Source organism: Neoarius graeffei, chromosome 7, assembly GCF_027579695.1.
Source record: "Neoarius graeffei isolate fNeoGra1 chromosome 7, fNeoGra1.pri, whole genome shotgun sequence".
Lineage (NCBI taxonomy): Eukaryota > Metazoa > Chordata > Actinopteri > Siluriformes > Ariidae > Neoarius > Neoarius graeffei.
In genome coordinates, this window is record NC_083575.1 from 98221384 (window position 1) to 98240856 (window position 19473).

Here is a 19473-nt window from a genome sequence, read left to right on the forward strand (position 1 = left end):
ACAACTCGTCAGGATTTAAATAAATTTATTCATCACATTTATATTTTACTCATCTGTTATAAAACTATTGTTTAGCATTCTATAATCATATACACTCTGTAAATATATAGCTAAATATATAGATCTATATATTAAAGTATTATACTCTGATTATATCCTTCAGTTTAGTGAAACACTGCACACAGATGTGTAGATCAAAGTGCTAAGAGTGTTCGTCTCTTAGTGCGGGTTTGGCCTTCATTATGCCACACGGCAGATCAGTATTTATTCTGAAAATCAGTCTTAATAAGTAGTAACAGGGAAATGTTCCAATCTGCACCCTTGTTCATTTCCCCTCATATCATCCATGCTACAAGTGTGCACTTAAAGCTGCAGCATCAGTGCACTCTGAGTGTGTCTCAAACCACACAACCTAGACACTGACTATATAGTGCACATAAACACTGTCATCAATCCACTCTGGGTGTGTCTCAAACTACAGACCCTGGACATTATAAGCTACAAACACATTCCTTGGTCTACTGTGGGTGCGTCTCAAACCACACAACCTAGACACTATATAGTGCACACAAACGCCTTCAGTGCGCTGTGGGTGTGTCCCAAACCATGCAGCCGAGACACTATATAGTACATCCATCCATCCATTATCTCTAGCTGCTTTATCCTGTCCTACAGGGTCGTGGGCGAGCTGGATCCTATCCCAGCTGACTCTGGGTGAGAGGCGGGGTTCATCCTGGACAAGTCGCCAGGTCATCGCAGGGCGACACACAGAGACACAGACAACCATTCACACTCACATTCACACCTACGGTCAATTTAGAGTCACCAGTTAACCTAACCTGCATGTCTTTGGACTGTGGGGGAAACCGGAGCACCCGGAGGAAACCCACGCGGACACGGGGAGAACATGCAAACTCCACACAGAAAGGCCCTCGCCGGCCACGGGGCTCGAACCCCGACCTTCTTGCTGTGAGGCGACAGTGATAACCACTACACCACCGTGCCGCCTATATAGTCCATATAAACACCAATATCAGTCCACTGTGGCTGTGTCCCAAACACAATGTAGACACTATAAAGTCCATTTAAACACCATCAGTCCACTGGGGTGTGTCCCAAACCACACATCATCAGCATCAGTCCACTCAAGACACATCCCAAACCACACATTCTACACTACACAGGGTACCAGAGTGCATTTGGACATGAGCAGAAAAGCAGATGAACTCAGTATTTTTCCCTTCCTCCTTTAACACTTTGGTGCTGATGAAGTAAGAGACACTAAGGGGGAAGTGAGCAAGGGTGTGTAGTATTGGAACATAGCCTGGGTGTGGTATCATGTCCTCAGGCGTAGGACATCTTGCCGAGGTAGTTAGCGGGGACGTAACCCCTCTGGCCATTGGACTCTGCGAGCCACCAGTCTTTGTTTCCCCCAAGGTCGGAGAACTGTAGGATACGGACATGCTGGTACTCCTGCAGACTGAGCTCCTGCTCACAGCGTGCGACGAACGCGTACACCGCGTAGAACTGAAAACACACAGACACACAAAACATGCAGGTTACTGAGCGTGTGAGGGAGAGTATAGTACTGTTAGTCATTTATTCCTTTTGATCACAGTGAAACTCCAGCTGCCAGTTGATGTTATTATAGGCGGAACAGCTGACCAATCAGCAGTCAATACCCAGGAACTGCAAACTCATCCTAACACACTCGTTATAAATCACACATTTACTGTAATTCTTTATTTTTTCTGATATCACTCTGCCATCACTTCATCCATAATCATTGTTTTTAAAACCATGAAGACTTTGAGATCTTTTAGAAACAGAGACTTTTAAACACCTTGAGAGCAGTTAGTTCCTTTTGAGACAGTGATTCAGAGTGTTGATGTGACTGATTCACACAACAGCCAGTAGTGTTTGAGCGACAACCCCACCCAATCTAAACAGAGTGCTCTAAGAGCACAATATCCCCCGCTGGCAACTACAGTTAGGTCCATAAATATTTGGACAGAGGCAACATTTTTCTAATTTTGGTTCTGTACATTACCACAATGAATTGTGAACAAAACAATTCAGATGCAGTTGAAGTTCAGACTTTCAGCTTTAATTCAGTGGGTTGAACAAATTGATTGCATAAAAATGTGAGGAACTGAAGCATTTTTAAACACAATCCCTTCATTTCAGGGGCTCAAAAGTAATTGGACAAATTAAATAATTGTAAATAAAATGTTCATTTCTAATACTTGGTTGAAAACCCTTTGTTGGCAATGACTGCCTGAAGTCTTGAAGTCATGGACATCACCAGACGCTGTGTTTCCTCCTTTTTAATGCTCTGCCAGGCCTTTACTGCAGCGGGTTTCAGTTGCTGTTTGTTTGTGGGCCTTTCTGTCTGAAGTTTAGTCTTTAACAAGTGAAATGCTGCTCAATTGGGTTGAGATCAGGTGACTGACTTGGACATTCAAGAATATTCCACTTCTTTGCTTTAATAAACTCCTGGGTTGCTTTGGCTTTATGTTTTGGGTCATTGCCCATCTGTATTATGAAACGCCGACCAAGTCAAGTCAAGTCAACTTTATTGTCAAATATGCTATACATGCTCGACATACAGCACAGATGAAATATCAGTCCTCTCTGACCCACGGTGCAAACAGGCAATGCAATAAATAAAAATCAGTTTGGCTGGATTTGAGCACACAGTATGTCTCTGAATACCTCAGAATTCATCCGGCTGCTTCTGTCCTGTGTCACATCATCAATAAACACTAGTGACCCAGTGCCACTGGCAGCCATGCATGCCCAAGCCATCACACTGCCTCTGCCGTGTTTTACAGATGATGTGGTATGCTTTGGATCATGAGCTGTACCACGCCTTCACCATACTTTTTTCTTTCCATCATTCTGGTAGAGGTTGATCTTGCTTTCATCTGTCCAAAGAATGTTCTTCCAGAACTGTGCTGGCTTTTTTAGATTTTTTTTTAGCAAAGTCCAATCTAGCCTTTTTGTTCTTGAGGCTTATGAGTGGCTTGCACCGTGCAGTGAACCCTCTGTATTTACTTTCATGCAGTCTTCTCTTTATGGTAGATTTGGATATTGATACGCCTACCTCCTGGAGAGTGTTGTTCACTTGGTTGGCTGTTGTGAAGGGGTTTCTCTTCAACATGGAAATTATTCTGCGATCATCCACCACTGTTGTCTTCTGTTGGTGTCCAGGTCTTTTTGCATTGATTGATTGCAGCAATTTCTCGGATGGGTTTTTTCTGTTTTTGCAGCTTAAGGATGGCTTGTTTCACCTGCATGGAGAGCTCCTTTGACCGCATGTTTTCTTCACAGCAAAATCTTCCAAATGCAAGCACCACACCTCAAATCAACTCCAGGCCTTTTATCTGCTTAATTGAGAATGACATAACGAAGGAATTGCCCACACCTGCCCATGAAATAGCCTTTGAGTCAATTGTCCAATTACTTTTGGTCCCTTTAAAAACGGGGTGGCACATGTTAAGGAGCTGAAACTCCTAAACCCTTCATCCAATTTTAATGTGGATTCCCTCAAATGAAAGCTGAAAGTCTGGACTTTATGTCCATGTCCATTATATAACTATAACTTGAATATGTTTCAGTAAACAGGTAAAAAAAAATTTGTGTCAGTGTCCAAATATATATGGACCTAACTGTATATCTATGCTATAAGTGCTTAATACACCCTCATGAAATTGTCAGAGTACAAGTTTGGTAATCAAGGGCCACAACTCTGGTAAAATGCAACTGAATTGAACGAAATTGCAATATGCGTATTACCGACATATAACAAAGAATCCTATCAAGTTTCGTGAAGTTCTTCCAAAAATTGTGAGAGGAGTTGATTTCAGAAGGTGAGTACTTTTCCCGGGACGGATGGACGGACAGACAGACGGGCATTGCCACAACATAATCCCCCTTCAGGCCTTTTGGCCAGCAGGGGATAACAAACCTGATGGTATCTTAGTGAGCTAGCTAAATACAGAGAACTATGAACAGTTTAATGAGAGTGTTTTTTTCAGCTGTGGAGGATTTCTCACCACCACCAATCCACGTTAACCAGGACAATATCCTCGATGATGAGACACCATCTGTTTTTGAGACTGATGCATCTGAGTGGTACATAAAATGATATTACTGACTCTTACTGATGGAGACAGTGATTAAAGATGGAATTCTCCATCAGTCTGACATAGCAACATTCCGACAGTGATCATCTCCAAGTCTAAGGCTACGTTCACACTGCAGGCTGAAGTGACTCAAATCCGATCTTTTCACCCATATGTGACCTGTATCCGATCTTTTATTGACAATATGAACGACACAGATCCGATTTTTTCAAATCCGACCCAGGCCGTTTGGATATGTGGTCCTAATTCCGATTCCTATCCGCTCTTTTCATATGCGACTTCAGTCTGAACCGCCAGGTCGCATTCATCCGACTTACACGTCATCAACAAGCCACAAACGTCACTATTCTGCGCTGAAGTAGGCGGCGGGTCTCTCAAAAAAAGTTACAACAACATGGCGCATAATCACGGGCGCAGATAGAGGGGGGGACTCATCCCACCCAGATTTAAATTCACCTCGTTCGGTCCCCCCCCACTTATAGGGAGGAAAAAACGTCTATGCTGTCTTTCTTTGCATAAGGCAAACCTCACGGAAAAATCAAAAGACTAATTACCATTCGGTTTATTGAGGTGCACAGCAGTGTATACATAGTTGCAACAACTCACATAAAACAAAGACTGATATTCGGTTGGTTGAGCTGCGCAGACTGCACAGGTTGCGAGCTCGAGCTTGGTTGCTATGGTTACTAACAACAAGTTTGACAGGCATATCGGGGTTGGGGTTGGTTTGCTGGCAGCTTCCCCCCCCCCCCCCCAGTTTTTTGTCCCCCCCAGTTCAAAAAACGTATCTGCGCCCCTGCGCATGACATCAATGCGAGGGACGCTTCGGGCTGTGAAGGTTCAGAATCTTCTCAATGGAAGGACGCAGAGGTTAGGGAGCTGATTTCCATTTGGGGGGATGCAGCTATTCAAGCTAGATTGGATGGGTCATACCGCAACCGGGCGGTTTTACTTCCGTAAACACTGGCCATGCTCACTGCGTGTGACGTTGTCGTATCCTGCAATGCGCATGCGGAACACTTTTAGGTCGCTTTTCGTTCATACTGAGGATCACATACAAGTCGCATATATTTGTTAATGTGAACGACCTCACAAAAAAATCGGAATTGAGCATTAAGCCTTGCAGTGTGAACGTAGCGTAAGAAGCCTTTTTGACACAGGCTCTGTCCACACCCACATGGACAAACTCCAACCATTTATTCTCCACCAAGTGATGACTGGAAAAGGAAATAGTGTGCAGGAAGACACACACTCCTACTGTTACTGCTAACAAGCTGCTACTATAGAGCAAGACACGCCTTCAGGGGCAGGACACATTGTGGACAGAATTTAATTGGATGAATACAAGACGAGTACAGGATGAGTGATTTTGCAGAAGTGATGAACTAAAAAATTGAAATGAGAACATTTAAAAAAAAAAGTTTATATTATTGTGTCATATTGGTGTCCATAACACTAAGGTACAGTATAGGGACAACCCCAGTGTTAAAACCCATAACCTGTGACGTACATGCTGTTCCTCATCCTCTGTGCTCGGTGACTCCTCCTGCTGGCTGGATGGAGTGGACGGACTGTAGCTGGAGTGACTGCCCCTGCTGCTGCCTGACACAAACAGACTGAGATTGTCGAAATCATCAGTGCGCTCACTGCGAACATCTCGCTGAGGGTTATACGGCTTCAGGAAGGTGGAGTACACGTAGCCCTGCGTGCCTATACACATATTAATCAGACATTATCTGTTAACCTTTATCCAAATTTAGGTTCTGTTCCAGCAAAAATCCTCTCTCATACTGCATATTCGCAGCCTGTGTTGACCTGCATGGCCTTCCATACACTCCACCAGACCCCATTCGTCTTCCACTTTATTTATAGCATCCTGCTCTTTTACTGTTTCTTGCCCAATCTTGGCAGGATTTTTGGGAGTGTGCAGGAAGGAAAGCAGGATACTGTATCACTACACTTTCAGACATACAGTACTAGCAAACAGTAGTGAAAAAAAAGGAGACGAGGCCTAAAGCAGCTGATCCAGGATTGAAGGTAGATATAAATTTGCTGAAGCTAAACATTCTGTGAAGGGATGTTTCGAAGGTTTGTTTGTTTAATAAACATCGCTAAGGCTTCACATACACAAACACACACATGTGCAGACTCACTCCCAGTGTCAACAAGCCAGCGGGTGGCGCTGCCGAACGGATCGTGGGCCTCCAGTAAGGCCACCAGTTCCCCCTGCAGGAGTGTGACGTCCTGATCCTGAGTGGCGTTACACTTCCTCTTCAGCTCATACAGATGATCAGAAGGATACTGAGAGATCAGCCTGGACCTCACACACTCTGCCTGGGGCTGCACACACTCCGCAACCTGATAAAACACACATCAGTTTAGAGCTCCACGACCACCTGTACTCGGAAAAAGCACTGTTATGCTAATCCCCTGTTAATGACGAGTGTACGTAAATAGTTTAGTGTACACATAGTGTAAGAATGAAACACATTGTGCATGATTTAAGACACAGCCCTGAACCTGACCATGTTCTTCTTCTCTCGTTTCTCAAAGCTGACTTTTCTCTCCATCAGTTTCTGTGAGTTTTCTCTGAAGAACGTCAGGTTGCTGATCTCTTCCATGATGCTGTTCTGCACCTCGCTGATGTTTGACAGAGGAGCCTACGCACAACATCCAAAGCAAATATTGTGTAAGGATTGTGTTACTCTCCTGTTAACCAATCAGAACCCACGTGATGGGAGTGTGAGCCTTACAGGAAGTTGGTGTACTTGTGGTCTGGCCCCCTCGGCCAGTTCCCTGAGCAGCTTGATGACACTGAGCAGGCAGTTGGTGAGGATGGTCTGGGCGGCGTGGTTGAAGCGCTGCAGGTCGACAGTAAGCTGAGCGTTTAGCGCCTGGTAATCACGCTGAGCCTGAAGCTGCTCCTCGCTGCCTGATGAACACGAGTCCAGCAGCTTATCGTAACGCTTCTGGATCAGCTTCTGAGGGGACGAGAACATGGCCTGTAGAGAGGACAGAGGGGACAGCACCAACCGCTCCAACCACTCCACCTGAGAGGTGAACATGCCCATGTGAATGTCTGAGGTTTAATATCAAAGATTTGACCTTTGGCTTGAAAGTTAGCATTAGCTGCTCTCACCAGGTGTTTATAGGGATCGTGACCATTCTTCCTGTTCTGAAAACCATTGGTGTCAATTTTATCAGGATCCTTTATGATGGCCTCTAAATCCTCCACATCCTGCACCGCCACCATGATCATGTCCTGTCAGACCACAAAACAGATAAAACCAGATGAACAAAAATACTTTATGACTGAGAATAAAACAGTGAGAATTATAAGTAATTTATGTTTCTTTACTCCACAGAACTGTTAGATTCTGGATTGTGATTTGTCAGGAGGTGTTGATTAATTTTCTGTAACAGCAGCTCTGTGGTAGTAGCACAACACTACTCATGGAAGTGCAGCTGTGCGTGTGTGTGTGTGTGTGTGTGTGTGTACCTGTGCATGGAGCAGATAGATGTTGAGGTTCTTGATCAGCTGTCTGACAGCTTTCTCCAGATTACGGAAGAGTTTCTCCTCTTTATCGAAGGCTTCATCACGTACCTGAGAGAGAGAGAGAGAACAGTTCTGACAGCAGGCTTTTCACTAGTCCTCATATATACAGGAAATATACTGAGTCACACTGAACTCAGCTGTGGGGTGTATAGTGTAGTGCAGTGTAGTGTAGTGTGGCATAGTGTAGTGTAGTATAGTGTAGCATAGTGTGGCATGGCACAGCATAGTATAATACAGAATAACACAGTACAGCACAGTATAGTATAGCATAGTACGACGTAGCATAGTATAGTACAGTGTAGTGTAGTATACAGTAGTGCTGTTTAGCATATTATTGTGGAGTATAGTGTGGTGTAGTGCAGTGTGGAATAGTGTAGTGTATCATAGCATACGGTGTGTGAGTACCTGTGGTTCCACTCCGGTGAGGATCTTGAAGTATCCGGTGATGCGGTCGGATTTCTTCCTGATGGAGTGGATGTTGAGTTTGTTCAGTTTTCCCTTCAGTGTTCCTTCATCATCGCACCTCTTATACTTCATTACTGAAAACACAACACCACACTGATCACATGATGAACACACACTTACACCATGCCCACCCTGAAACACACACGTTAGCACACACGCTGCTGTGGCTATGGTTAAGTCAAAAAGTCAAAGTCCCTCTCCCACCAGAATCTGGTCTTCCCAGGCAGTCTCCTGTCCCAGTACTAACCAACTCTTTAAGGTGTATGGGTGTGGCGCTGATCCCCGTTTCAATAGCCCTCGGCCTCTCGCCTATAGAGATCTTGCAGTCACGTGACCGGAAAGTACACAACCGCCATCTTGTCGGTCAAAAACACCGCTGAATACTGCTGCAGTTGTGTACAGAATGGATCAATTTCAACCGACGGACTACACGGCTCATTTTTCTAATGAACAGATAACTAGATATATGTCTAAAATAAACTATCTACAGATTTGTGACCTTTATGGCTTTCCGGACGGAGTTTTCACGACCGGATTTTGAACTGCCAGCGGAATACCCAGACGTGTATGATTACCTCATTAACTTTCCCTCGCTGTTCAGTGGTGAAGCACTGCGTGCTTATAAATCTCTGGACAGTTATCTTTACAGAAATTCAGGATTTGTCAGTGACTCAGATGTGGCATCTTGTAAACAAGAATCCTCATTGGACGGGTAAGTCACTTAAGTATTGAGTATAGCACTGACCAGCCGATTATAGAATAGAATAAGGTAATTCCAGCTGTAATTCCAAATCGTCCGTCTTGTTTACATGGATCTGGCGTTGGAGAGGTAGAGGCTTGGCAGTGGAGGTTTGAGTGGCTGTTTTCTGAGCTTAGTCAACAGGCCGGCTCTGCCTGTAGCCTCGCTTTTGCTTCCGCTCCCGACGCTGCCTCCTTCGCTTTGCTTCCAATAACAATCCACGGAGACCCCACTGGTCTCGCTATCTCGTCCGGAATGTTTTTTTTTTTTTCTCATCCGGAATGTTGTGCATGCGATGGAAATCGCTACAAACCGTCATTTTCTGCTGGAAACCAATGTCCAGTAAGTCCATACGGTTGTAGTGGATATTGAAATCCGATACAGATGAACAACACGCAAAAATACACACAAAAAACATAAAAAACGTGCACAGGTAGGGAGAGCTTGTAGCCGCAGCCGTTGTAGTAGAATTGTATATAGTAGGGTTTTCCAGAAGAAAAGGTAGAAGTAAAAGCAGAAGTAGAAGTAGAAGGTGGAATATGGCGTTTGACCGACAAGATGGCGTCTGTCACAATCTGGATCGGCTGTGACGTCACATGCAAGTGCTCCATAGAGGGTTCCTGCATGATGTCACCGCGCCGCGAGATTTCGGTAGTCGCCATATTGGAAGACCAAGTACACATCTATGCAAGTACATACATACATAAAACAAACTACACCTGAAATGTAGCCAGGGCCGGTTCTGCCCTAATCTGGACCCGGGTGCAACATCGCGCAACCCCCCCCCCCAAAAAAAAAACAAAACAAAAAAAACAAAACACACCAGTCTAAATCAGGACAACCAGTGTTCGAACTACGGGGGTACTCGGGGGATCCGAGATCCCCTGAAACAGACATGAGATCCCTTGAAAACATGATTTGGGAAATGTTGGGGGGTCTCTAAAATATTGGCAAAATGATGTTTATTGACATAGCAATCGTATGTAACGGGAAGCATTTGCATATCCGAAGTGTTGTGTTTACATCAAAGATAAAATAAACCAATATGACAACGACTGCTGCTGCCAGGTTGGTTGTTGAGTAGCCTGACTGTTTTTATTTTCTTTGCGTGTGGTATCATTGTTGACACGAGGTTGTTTTTTGAACATGCCAATGCGGACACAATTTCCCCTGATGAGTTATGACTTCAGACGCGATGCATGTGTGGAGGTGTGGAGTCCGTGTGATATGTGCATAAGATAGGCTTCTCGTGTTTGGAGATCCGCGCTCCAAGACAAGTGCAAGCACACACACCCCCCAGGGAAAAAAAGGGACCCCCCGAAAATATCGGCATAGTTCGAACACTGAGGACAAACATCACATAACTATAACTATAAACATTTTATATCAACTATTTTAACTAAATGGGCTATAATAAACAAGCCTGCAGGCAGCCACGGCGGGCTGCCTCAGAAAAGTAACCATTTGTCCTACCTTAACTCGTTTTGCTTTTTCTGCCTCCTTTTTTGTATTTTCGACCCTGCGTTTATTTTCTTTCCTTTTCTGAAAACCCGATTTGTGTCCAGACATTTTGTTCTGCTACCAACGAACTAACTCGTCAGGTCTCGTCTCTCGAGTCCGCGATGAAGGGCAACAATTGATACATTTTTACAAACAGCCAATAAACAGCCAATAGGGAGGTTGCAACGTTCAGGCTCTCCTTTGCTCACAGACACTCAGTAATGCACTTATTCTCTGTCTCCTGGCAGAAAGCTCCTTGGTTTGCTCCCCTTGTGTCTCAATCACAGCTGGTATTCTGTAGAAAGACTTCTTTTCACCTTTCCCATCAGCTTTGTTAGAACCCTAACACAGCACAAAAGTTTACCATTGTAGGTTTATGATGAATCAAGTGCCTCGTGGGTTTAAATTCCGCGCGCTGCCGTTATTTCCCCTAATCACGAGTTTGTTGGTCTTCCAATATGGCGCAGGGTTTGTTTACTTCCGGTTTCCGGTGACGTCAGTGGGAAGGGTCTATACAGCTAGGGTTACAGTGGGGGGCGGGTCCTCTGGTAACTGCAAGAGTTTGACTTCCCCACTCACATCTGTACACTGAGTGCAGAATTATTAGGCAAGTGAGTATTTTGACCACAACATCCTTTTAATGCATGTTGTCCCACTCCAAGCTGTTTAGGCTTGAAAGCCTACTACCAATTAAGTATATCAGGTGCTGTGCATCTGTGTAATGAGAGGGGGTGTGGTCTAATGACATCAACACCCTATATCAGGTGTGCATAATTATTAGGCAACCTCTTTTCCTCTGGCAAAATGGGTCAGAAGAGAGATCTGACAGACTTTGAAAAGTATAAAATTGTGAGATGTCTTGCAGACGGATGCAGCACTCTTGAAATTGCGAAGATGTTGAAACGTGATCACCGAACAATCAAGCGTTTCATTGCAAATAGTCAACAGGGTCGAAAGAAGCGTGTGGGGGAAAAAAAGGCGCAAAATAACTGCACATGATCTGCGGAAAATCAAGCGTGAAGCTAACAAGCAGCCATTAGCATCCAGTTCTGCCATATTCCAGAGTTGCAACATTCCTGGAGTGTCAAAGAGTACAAGGTGTGCAATACTGAGGGACATGGCCAAGGTAAGGAAGGCTGAAAAACGACCACCACTGAGTAAGGCACACAAGATAAAACGTCAAGACTGGGCCAAGAAATATCTTAAGACTGATTTTTCTAAGGTGCTGTGGTCTGATGAGATGAGAGTGACTCTTGATGGGCCAGATGGATGGGCCTGTGGCTGGATCAGTAATGGGCACAGAGCTCCACTCCGACTCGGACGCCAGCAAGGTGGAGGTGGAGTACTGCTATGGGCTGGTATCATCAAAGACGAGCTTGTTGGACCTTTTCGAGTTGAGGATGGACTCAAACTCAACTCCCAGACCTACTGCCAGTTCCTGGAAGAAACCTTCAAGCAGTGGTATAGGAAAAAGTCAGCATCTTTCAAGAAGAACATGATTTTCATGCAGGATAATGCTCCATCTCATGCGTCCAAATACTCCACTGCGTGGCTAGCCAGTAAAGGTCTGAAAGGTGAAAAAAATAATGACATGGCCCCCTTGTTCACCTGACCTAAACCCCATAGAGAACCTGTGGTCCATTATAAAACGTGAGGTCTACAAAGAGGGAAAACAGTACACCTCTCTGAACAGCGTCTGGGAGGCCGTGGTTGCTGCTGCACACAATGTTGGTCGTGAACAGATAAAGAAATTGACAGAATCTATGGATGGAAGGCTTTTGAGTGTCCTCATGAAGAAGGGTGGCTATATTGGTCACTGATTTGTTTTTGTTTTGTGTTTGAATGTCAGATATGTTTATTTGCAAATCTGGAGTTGTCATATCAGTGTACCTGGTGAAAATAAATAAGTGAAATGGCTACACATTTGGTTTTTATTAAGTTGCCTAATAATTCTGCACAGTGAAAGTTACCTGAACACATACATATTCTCCTAAAATGGCCAAAACTAAAAACACCCCACTCTAACTTCCATACATATTCAGCTTTGATATTTATGAGTCTTTTTGTTTGATTGAGAACATAGTTGTTGTTCAATAATAAAACTAATCCTCAAAAATACAACTTGCCTAATAATTCTGCACTCCGTGTATAGACCACTTTCACTGACATCACCCGAAACCGGAAGTAAACAGACCCTGCACCATTTTGGAAGACCAACAAACTTGTGATTAGGGGGAAATAACGGCAGCGGTATGTGAACCCACGAGAATAAAGTGGAGTGGCAAACAACTTAAACAAACAAATCTGAGCTGTTTTATTTATGATTTATTGGCCCAACAGTAGACTTGAAAGAAACCTGTGTGAGACTTGGCAAAAAACTGTGGATATAATGGATAAGTCTGTGCATGATCTGTGGACACTTTGAGGTAAGCAAACACAAGTATCACTTACTATACTCATCAGTCATAGATTAGTCCAGTACAACATGACCAGCTTGCTTTTTTTCCATTTGACTGTCGCAAGTTTTTTCAGGCTGGTACAGTCTCATCTCATCTCATTATCTGTAGCCGCTTTATCCTGTTCTACAGGGTCACAGGCGAGCTGGAGCCTATCCCAGCTGACTATGGGCGAAAGGCGGGGTTCACCCTGGACAAGTCGCCAGGTCATCACAGGGCCGACACATAGACACAGACAACCATTCACACTCACATTCACACCTACGCTCAATTTAGAGTCACCAGTTAACCTAACCTGCATGTCTTTGGACTGTGGGGGAAACCGGAGCACCCGGAGGAAACCCACGCGGACACGGGGAGAACATGCAAACTCCACACAGAAAGGCCCTCGCCGGCCACGGGGCTCGAACCCGGACCTTCTTGCTGTGAGGCGACAGCGCTAACCACTACACCACCGTGCCGCCGCTGGTACAGTCAAAAATTGAAAAAGTTTTGGCCTACTAAACTAGTCATTGATTCTACTAGTGTATTGATTGGAGTCGACATGAAAATGTTCGGTAAAAACTTTAAACCAGTACAATCTCTTCTTCAAAGTTTCACCAAATGGTTTTATTGATGCAGTTTAAAGCTCATAATACTGTATAACTTTGGTCGAGTAAAAACAGGGAGCAAAAACATGGCTGAATCCTGAATGACTCCTATTTGTTTAAATAGGGGACTACATAGGCGGAAAAATGTAGTTTCTTTTTCCCTGCCATGGAAGCGCACTTGTATACTGAGGAGGAAAGCAATTTGCATTACAGCCGTGAGACGGCTTGGCTCAGTTTTCCCTTTCGGGCGCTCTCATTTTCTGTTAGAATTTGGTAAAGAAAAAAAAATATATTATTTACCAGCTTACCAGGTCCATTAACATAAATCTGACAGCTGACAAGGTCGGGATATAAACGAACTTTTGCGTTAAACTGTGTGCTTGGATTCACATAATTTTTTCTGAGTCTTATCATATGGGTCAAACCCATCAATCACAGCCAGTTTCTCCACATACCGTGCCCTTTCTGCAGCTGGTAATGTACTCACATAACCCGAATTATCAGCCATCGTGTCACTTCACTCTCGCTCGTAGTTTGTTTTATATTGTGAGTGCATGTACTTGGTCTTCCAATATGGCGCCTAACAAAATGTTGCGGCGCGGTGACGTCATGTGAAAGGGGTCTATTGCAGTGTGCCTTGCCAGATGGTAGTAGGTACCATTTTTATGATGGTCTTTGGTACGACCCAACTGCAAGTAGAACTTGCGATCTCCCAGTCGAGTGGCGGACATGCTAACCACTAGGCCAACTCACAGTTGTTGCTATGCTTATGTCTCAGAATATTTTCCCCTGACTAAAGGAACTAACTCTTGGCCCTCACCGATGTCTTTCCTCCTTTTGAACTCATTGATGTTAGCGTTGATGATCTTTGCTGTTGTTAGTGCTTCCTGTAATGGCTGGTTGTCAGGGTGATCAATGGGCGTAGCCTGCTGCAGCTCAGCCAATAGGAGTGGGTATTTCATCACACGCTGCACAGGTTTAATGAGTAAAGACCCCATGTCCAGAAGGTTGGATTTCCCTCTGTGAAACCACACACACACACACACACACACACACAGTGAGGATGAAAGAGGCAAACTTTACACTCCAAACTTCAACTGCTTCACATATTAGACATAAAGATGGACTCACTCTTGGTCGTAAATCTGCCTGTACGGAGAAAAATAACACATAATTATGATTTAGATCTATAATTCATCACTGCTCTTCTGTGTGTGTATGTGTGTGTGTGTGTGTGTGTGTGTGTGTGTGTGTGTGTAAAACAGCGTACTTGAGTGCAGATATACAGGTCCTGAAGTGCTGCTGTGCGTCCTCCTGCGTGTCGTAGCTCTTTAACAGAGCGCTGGCCTCATCATGGTGGTAACAGTAAATCTTATACACATCCTCCAGCGCACCCTTTGCCTGGATAAACACCTCCCCTACACACACGCATTATATGTATTAGCGTGTGTGTGTGTGTGTGTGTTTGTGTGTGTGTGTGTGTGTGTGTGTGTGTGTGTGTGTGTGTGTTACCTATAAGCTGTGTTTCGGGATCAGGTTCTGCTGTGGCCTCCTGCAGTCTGTGCAGCAGTTCGGCTGATACAGCACTCACAGACTCCATGTTGGTGAAGAGATGCTCCACATCTACCACCTACACACACACACACACACACACACACACACACACACACACACGGTTACAGTGACACTACAGATGATCTATCCCGGTTGAAAAGTGTGATCAGTCGTCATACCTGTGTGCTGCGTAGAGGTGTCAGCACTTCACTGATGCACAGGTCCAGGTCTCTCAGGTAATCCTCCTCCGTCCTCACCAGCTCCTCTATGACCTTTGACCTTTTCACCATCTTCCTGTGACGGACCTCCTCAGGCTCCAGTAAGGGGGATGGGAGTTCATGGGGTGCCAGTTTCCCTACAGCAATGAAATGAGTGGTGATGTTAGTACCATTCCTCCATCTTTGGGTTTCTTGCTTATTTCTTTTATTTTATTCATGTTGTGTTTTCATCAAGGTTTTGGAACCTTCTGAGGGGCTACAGAGAGATGCCGGAGTTCTTTCACCTACTGAGTTCCTGGAGCTCATTTTAAATGAATAAAAAACAGCAACAAGGTGAAGTTCAGACTGAAGTTCTGTCCTCAGTTTGTTTTTGAATCATTGTTTCATTAGGAGAGTTTCACACTTCCACCTGGAGACACGAGAACGTTTCCAAATTTCTGATTCTTCACTCAAGTAAGAACAAAGATGTTTTGGTGTGTTGGTCATGTTATGCCACCTCTGATCTAAAACACACTTGGTGGTTTCAGAAAAAGGCATGTAAGAAAGTTAGTAATGTTACAAAGCTCACAACTGGCCAATCAGAACAAGCTCCGCCCCCAGCGGTTACAGGTATGGACCAGAAAATAAAATCGGGCCAGGTTATTATGGTGGAAACCCATCTAAATTCCTGAGATTAGGGATAATTGGTCCAAGGATCTCCATCTTTACAGCACACTTTTTATCTTTGCAATGTAGTGAACTATCATATCAGTGAGCTAAGAGTGCTAGCTCACTAGTTTCTAGGAGAAACTAGCTAGCTAATGCTAGTAGCCTAGGTCACATTCTTACTGAAGAGTTGCCCATAATGAACATGTTTAAGTTGCTAATTTTGTTGTAACAAATGAATTTATGGCATCTGTTTGGGAAGCACCTCAGCTTTCATTGCCACAACAACGTCCTTGATATTGTAATTGTAAAACATCACACAAATAGCAAAATTAGACATTATAGACTTGTACACTTTCAGTTTCTCTCTAGTGTACAGTTCTGTGCAAAAGTCTTAGGGACATGTCAAGAAATGCTGTTGACCAAAAATGGCTTAAAAAATAATGAAATGAAATGTTTCAGCATTAAAAAAATACTATAAACAGTAATCAGTGAGCCATAATAAATGACACAAAGTCAGTATTTGGTGTGAGACGACCCTTTACTTTAAAAAAATCCGTCTGAGGTCCAGTGAGTGCAGTTTTATGCGGAAATGATCTGTAGGTTTTCCTGAGCATCTTACAGAACCAGCCACAGTTCTTCTGGACACTTTGACTGTCACACTCACTTCTTCATTTTACACCAAAACCCAGCAGCCTTCATTATGTCCATCCATCCATCCATAGCTGCTTATCCTATACAGGGTCGCAGGCGAGCTGGATCCTATCCCAGCTGACTACGGGCGAAAGGCGGGGTTCACCCTGGACAAGTCGCCAGGTCATCACAGGGCTGACACATAGACACAGACAACCATTCACACTCACATTCACACCTACGCTCAATTTAGAGTCACCAGTTAACCTAACCTGCATGTCTTTGGACTGTGGGGGAAACCGGAGCACCCGGAGGAAACCCACGCGGACACGGGGAGAACATGCAAACTCCACACAGAAAGGCCCTCGCCGGCCACGGGGCTCGAACCCAGGACCTTCTTGCTGTGAGGCGACAGTGCTAACCACTACACCACCGTGCCGCCCCACTGGTAAAAATGTGCACATAAATAAATATTTATACATGTTATTACTAATAGTGTGCTTTAGATATCACAACACAATTGAGTGTGTTTGACGGTGTTTAACAGATACTATCTGTTTTATTCTATAAACCTGCTCACAAACTCTGACCACAAACCCTGCAGACACTTAATGTCAGGTTGTGTTGTTTATTTAAGGAATAATTTGAAGAGTCATATCTTTGTTACACCACAGGCCAGATTTCTTCCACTTCCTGTCACTGCCTGCTGCGTTACGCTTCACCTGTCCCATTGTGTTTTTACTGAATCCTCTTTGGTTTGTTAAGCCTTAGCATTTTGGTGCAGTGGTGATGGTGTGTTTCTGACACACACTTTGCATGTTGGCGAGGGAGGAGTGTGTGTTAGGAAGTGTGACAGCGCTGTGCTTCCTCATATACAACACACCGAGACAGTACAGAGGGTATCGGGTTACACTTTACGATGATGTAATGCTTCTCCATACCTGTTCCTGCTTGGGGAAACACCTGACCAACACACACACACACACACACACACACACACACATGCACACTCCCCCCCCAAAAAGAACGACACTTGTTGCATTGAATCACATCAGTTTTGCCCATGAAGTTTAAACTCTCTGCATGTTCAGCAAGGTGTGTAACACTACTTCCTGATTTAGCAAGTTTACTGTAACACTTACTTGTGCTGAAGCTCATTTACTGCAATGCTATTCCAGGCTAATCAGGAACTACTGTTACCATAAACATGCTAAAGGATGAACATTATGGTGCACATTCACCCTGGCTTTGTTTTAACAACCTTATACAACATTTCAACATTTATTTCCATCCAGAGCTGCATTAATGTTTCCCAGAGATCTCGTCTTGACTTCAGGAGAGCAGAACTGCTCTGTAAAATCATCTCCAGCATCCCACAGACTCTCAGTGGGGGTTAAGGTCGGGAATCTGTGGGGGTTAATTCATGTGTAAAATAATTCTTCATGCTCCCTGAACCACTCTCACTATCTGAGCCCTAATTTTATTCCATCAGGGAAGAAAAACCCCATTGATGTGAACCTGGTCATTCAGTACATTCAGGTCGTCAGCCGACTTCATTTTATTGCCCCATAACGTTGCTGGGTCTCGACCTGAGCAACTGAACCAACCTCAGATCATCACACTGCCTCCAGAGGCTTGGACAGTGGACACTATGCATGATGGGGCGGAGCTTCATGAGCTTCCATTCTTACTCTGACACGCCCATCACTCAGGAACAGGGTCAGTCTGGAATCATCAGACCACATGACCTTTCTCCATCACTCCAGAGTCCAATCTTTATGCTCCTGAGCAAACTGAAGCCTTTTCTCCTGATTAGTCTCACTGACGAGTGGGTTTCTCACAGACCCGCAGCTGTTTAGTTCCAGTCCTGTGAGTTCTCATCACACTGTGAGTGGAAATGATCTTACTTTCACTATTAAACACAGCTGTGAGCTCTACTGTTGATTCTTTTACGATTTGATTTCAACAAGCGTGTAAGTGATCTCTGATCACGCTCAGTCAGGATCTTTTTATGACCACATTTCTTCTGTAAAGTCATCAGTTCATCACTATCCTTCCTGGTGTTAATAATGTGTTGGTCAGTTCTTAACCCAGTTCCAGTCGTTTCAGCTCAAATCTCCTTCATTTTCTTTACTTGACGCAGGCCAATAATTTGACCTTCTGAAACACAGTGACATCTTTTCCATGAACATGGGATACGTCTTCCGACGTTTATTTCAGAAAAGAGAAGCTACTCACTGCATCCATCTGGGTTAAAAGAATTGTTGCAGCTGAATAATAATAATAATAATACATACATACATTATCTGTAGCCACTTATCCTGTGCAGGGTCGCGGGCAAGCTGGAGCCTATCCCAGCTTTCTATGGGTGAGAGGCGGGGTTCACCCTGGACAAGTCGCCAGGTCATCGCAGGGTGACACACAGAGACACACAACCATTCACACTCACACCTACGGTCAATTTAGAGTCACCAGTTAACCTAACCTGCATGTCTTTGTACTGTGGGGGAAACCGGAGCACCCAGAGGAAACCCACGCGGACACAGGGAGAACATGCAAACTCCACACAGAAAGGCCCTCGCCGACCGCTGGGCTCAAACCCAGAACCTTCTTGCTGTGAGGCAACAGTGCTAACCACTACACCACCGTGCCTAGTCTGGCCAGGCAAGCTATCTACAGCTCTTCCAAGCTCCCGAAAAATCGTGAACCAATCAACTCTGAGCATCTCCAACGGCCCTGGGTAGAGGCGTGTTCAAGGCACTGACGTAGTAGAACTGCGACCGGAAGCCATAGATTGTTTACAGAATCTATGCCGGAAGCGCTTCATTCACGCTTCTGCATCTATTACGCATAGATGCTGTATTGAAAGCATTCAACGGGAAGTTCTCGTTGAAAACGGAGCAAAGAGCAGCCCTGGAGGTATTTATTGAAAGGAAGGACGTTTTCGCCTTGCTCCCGACTGGCTTCGG

The 19473-nt window shown here is 44.5% G+C and overlaps 1 protein-coding gene across 2 annotated transcripts in view; it reads right to left on the minus strand.

The window, feature by feature from the left end:
* Positions 1-862: 862 nt before the first annotated feature.
* The window catches only part of arhgef38 (Rho guanine nucleotide exchange factor (GEF) 38), a 31997-nt gene continuing 13386 nt past the window's right edge, over positions 863-19473 (minus strand). For both annotated transcript variants that reach the window (XM_060926649.1, XM_060926650.1), the window contains exons 2-14: positions 15188-15363; positions 14967-15084; positions 14725-14872; positions 14586-14603; positions 14275-14474; positions 8110-8243; positions 7648-7752; positions 7288-7410; positions 6902-7198; positions 6674-6808; positions 6302-6506; positions 5659-5858; positions 863-1527 (exon numbers count right to left, since the gene is read on the minus strand). In XM_060926649.1, the coding sequence (XP_060782632.1) occupies positions 1345-1527; positions 5659-5858; positions 6302-6506; positions 6674-6808; positions 6902-7198; positions 7288-7410; positions 7648-7752; positions 8110-8243; positions 14275-14474; positions 14586-14603; positions 14725-14872; positions 14967-15084; positions 15188-15363 (2042 nt within the window). In that variant the 3' untranslated portion in view covers positions 863-1344. The remainder of the gene's footprint in view (positions 1528-5658; positions 5859-6301; positions 6507-6673; positions 6809-6901; positions 7199-7287; positions 7411-7647; positions 7753-8109; positions 8244-14274; positions 14475-14585; positions 14604-14724; positions 14873-14966; positions 15085-15187; positions 15364-19473) is intronic.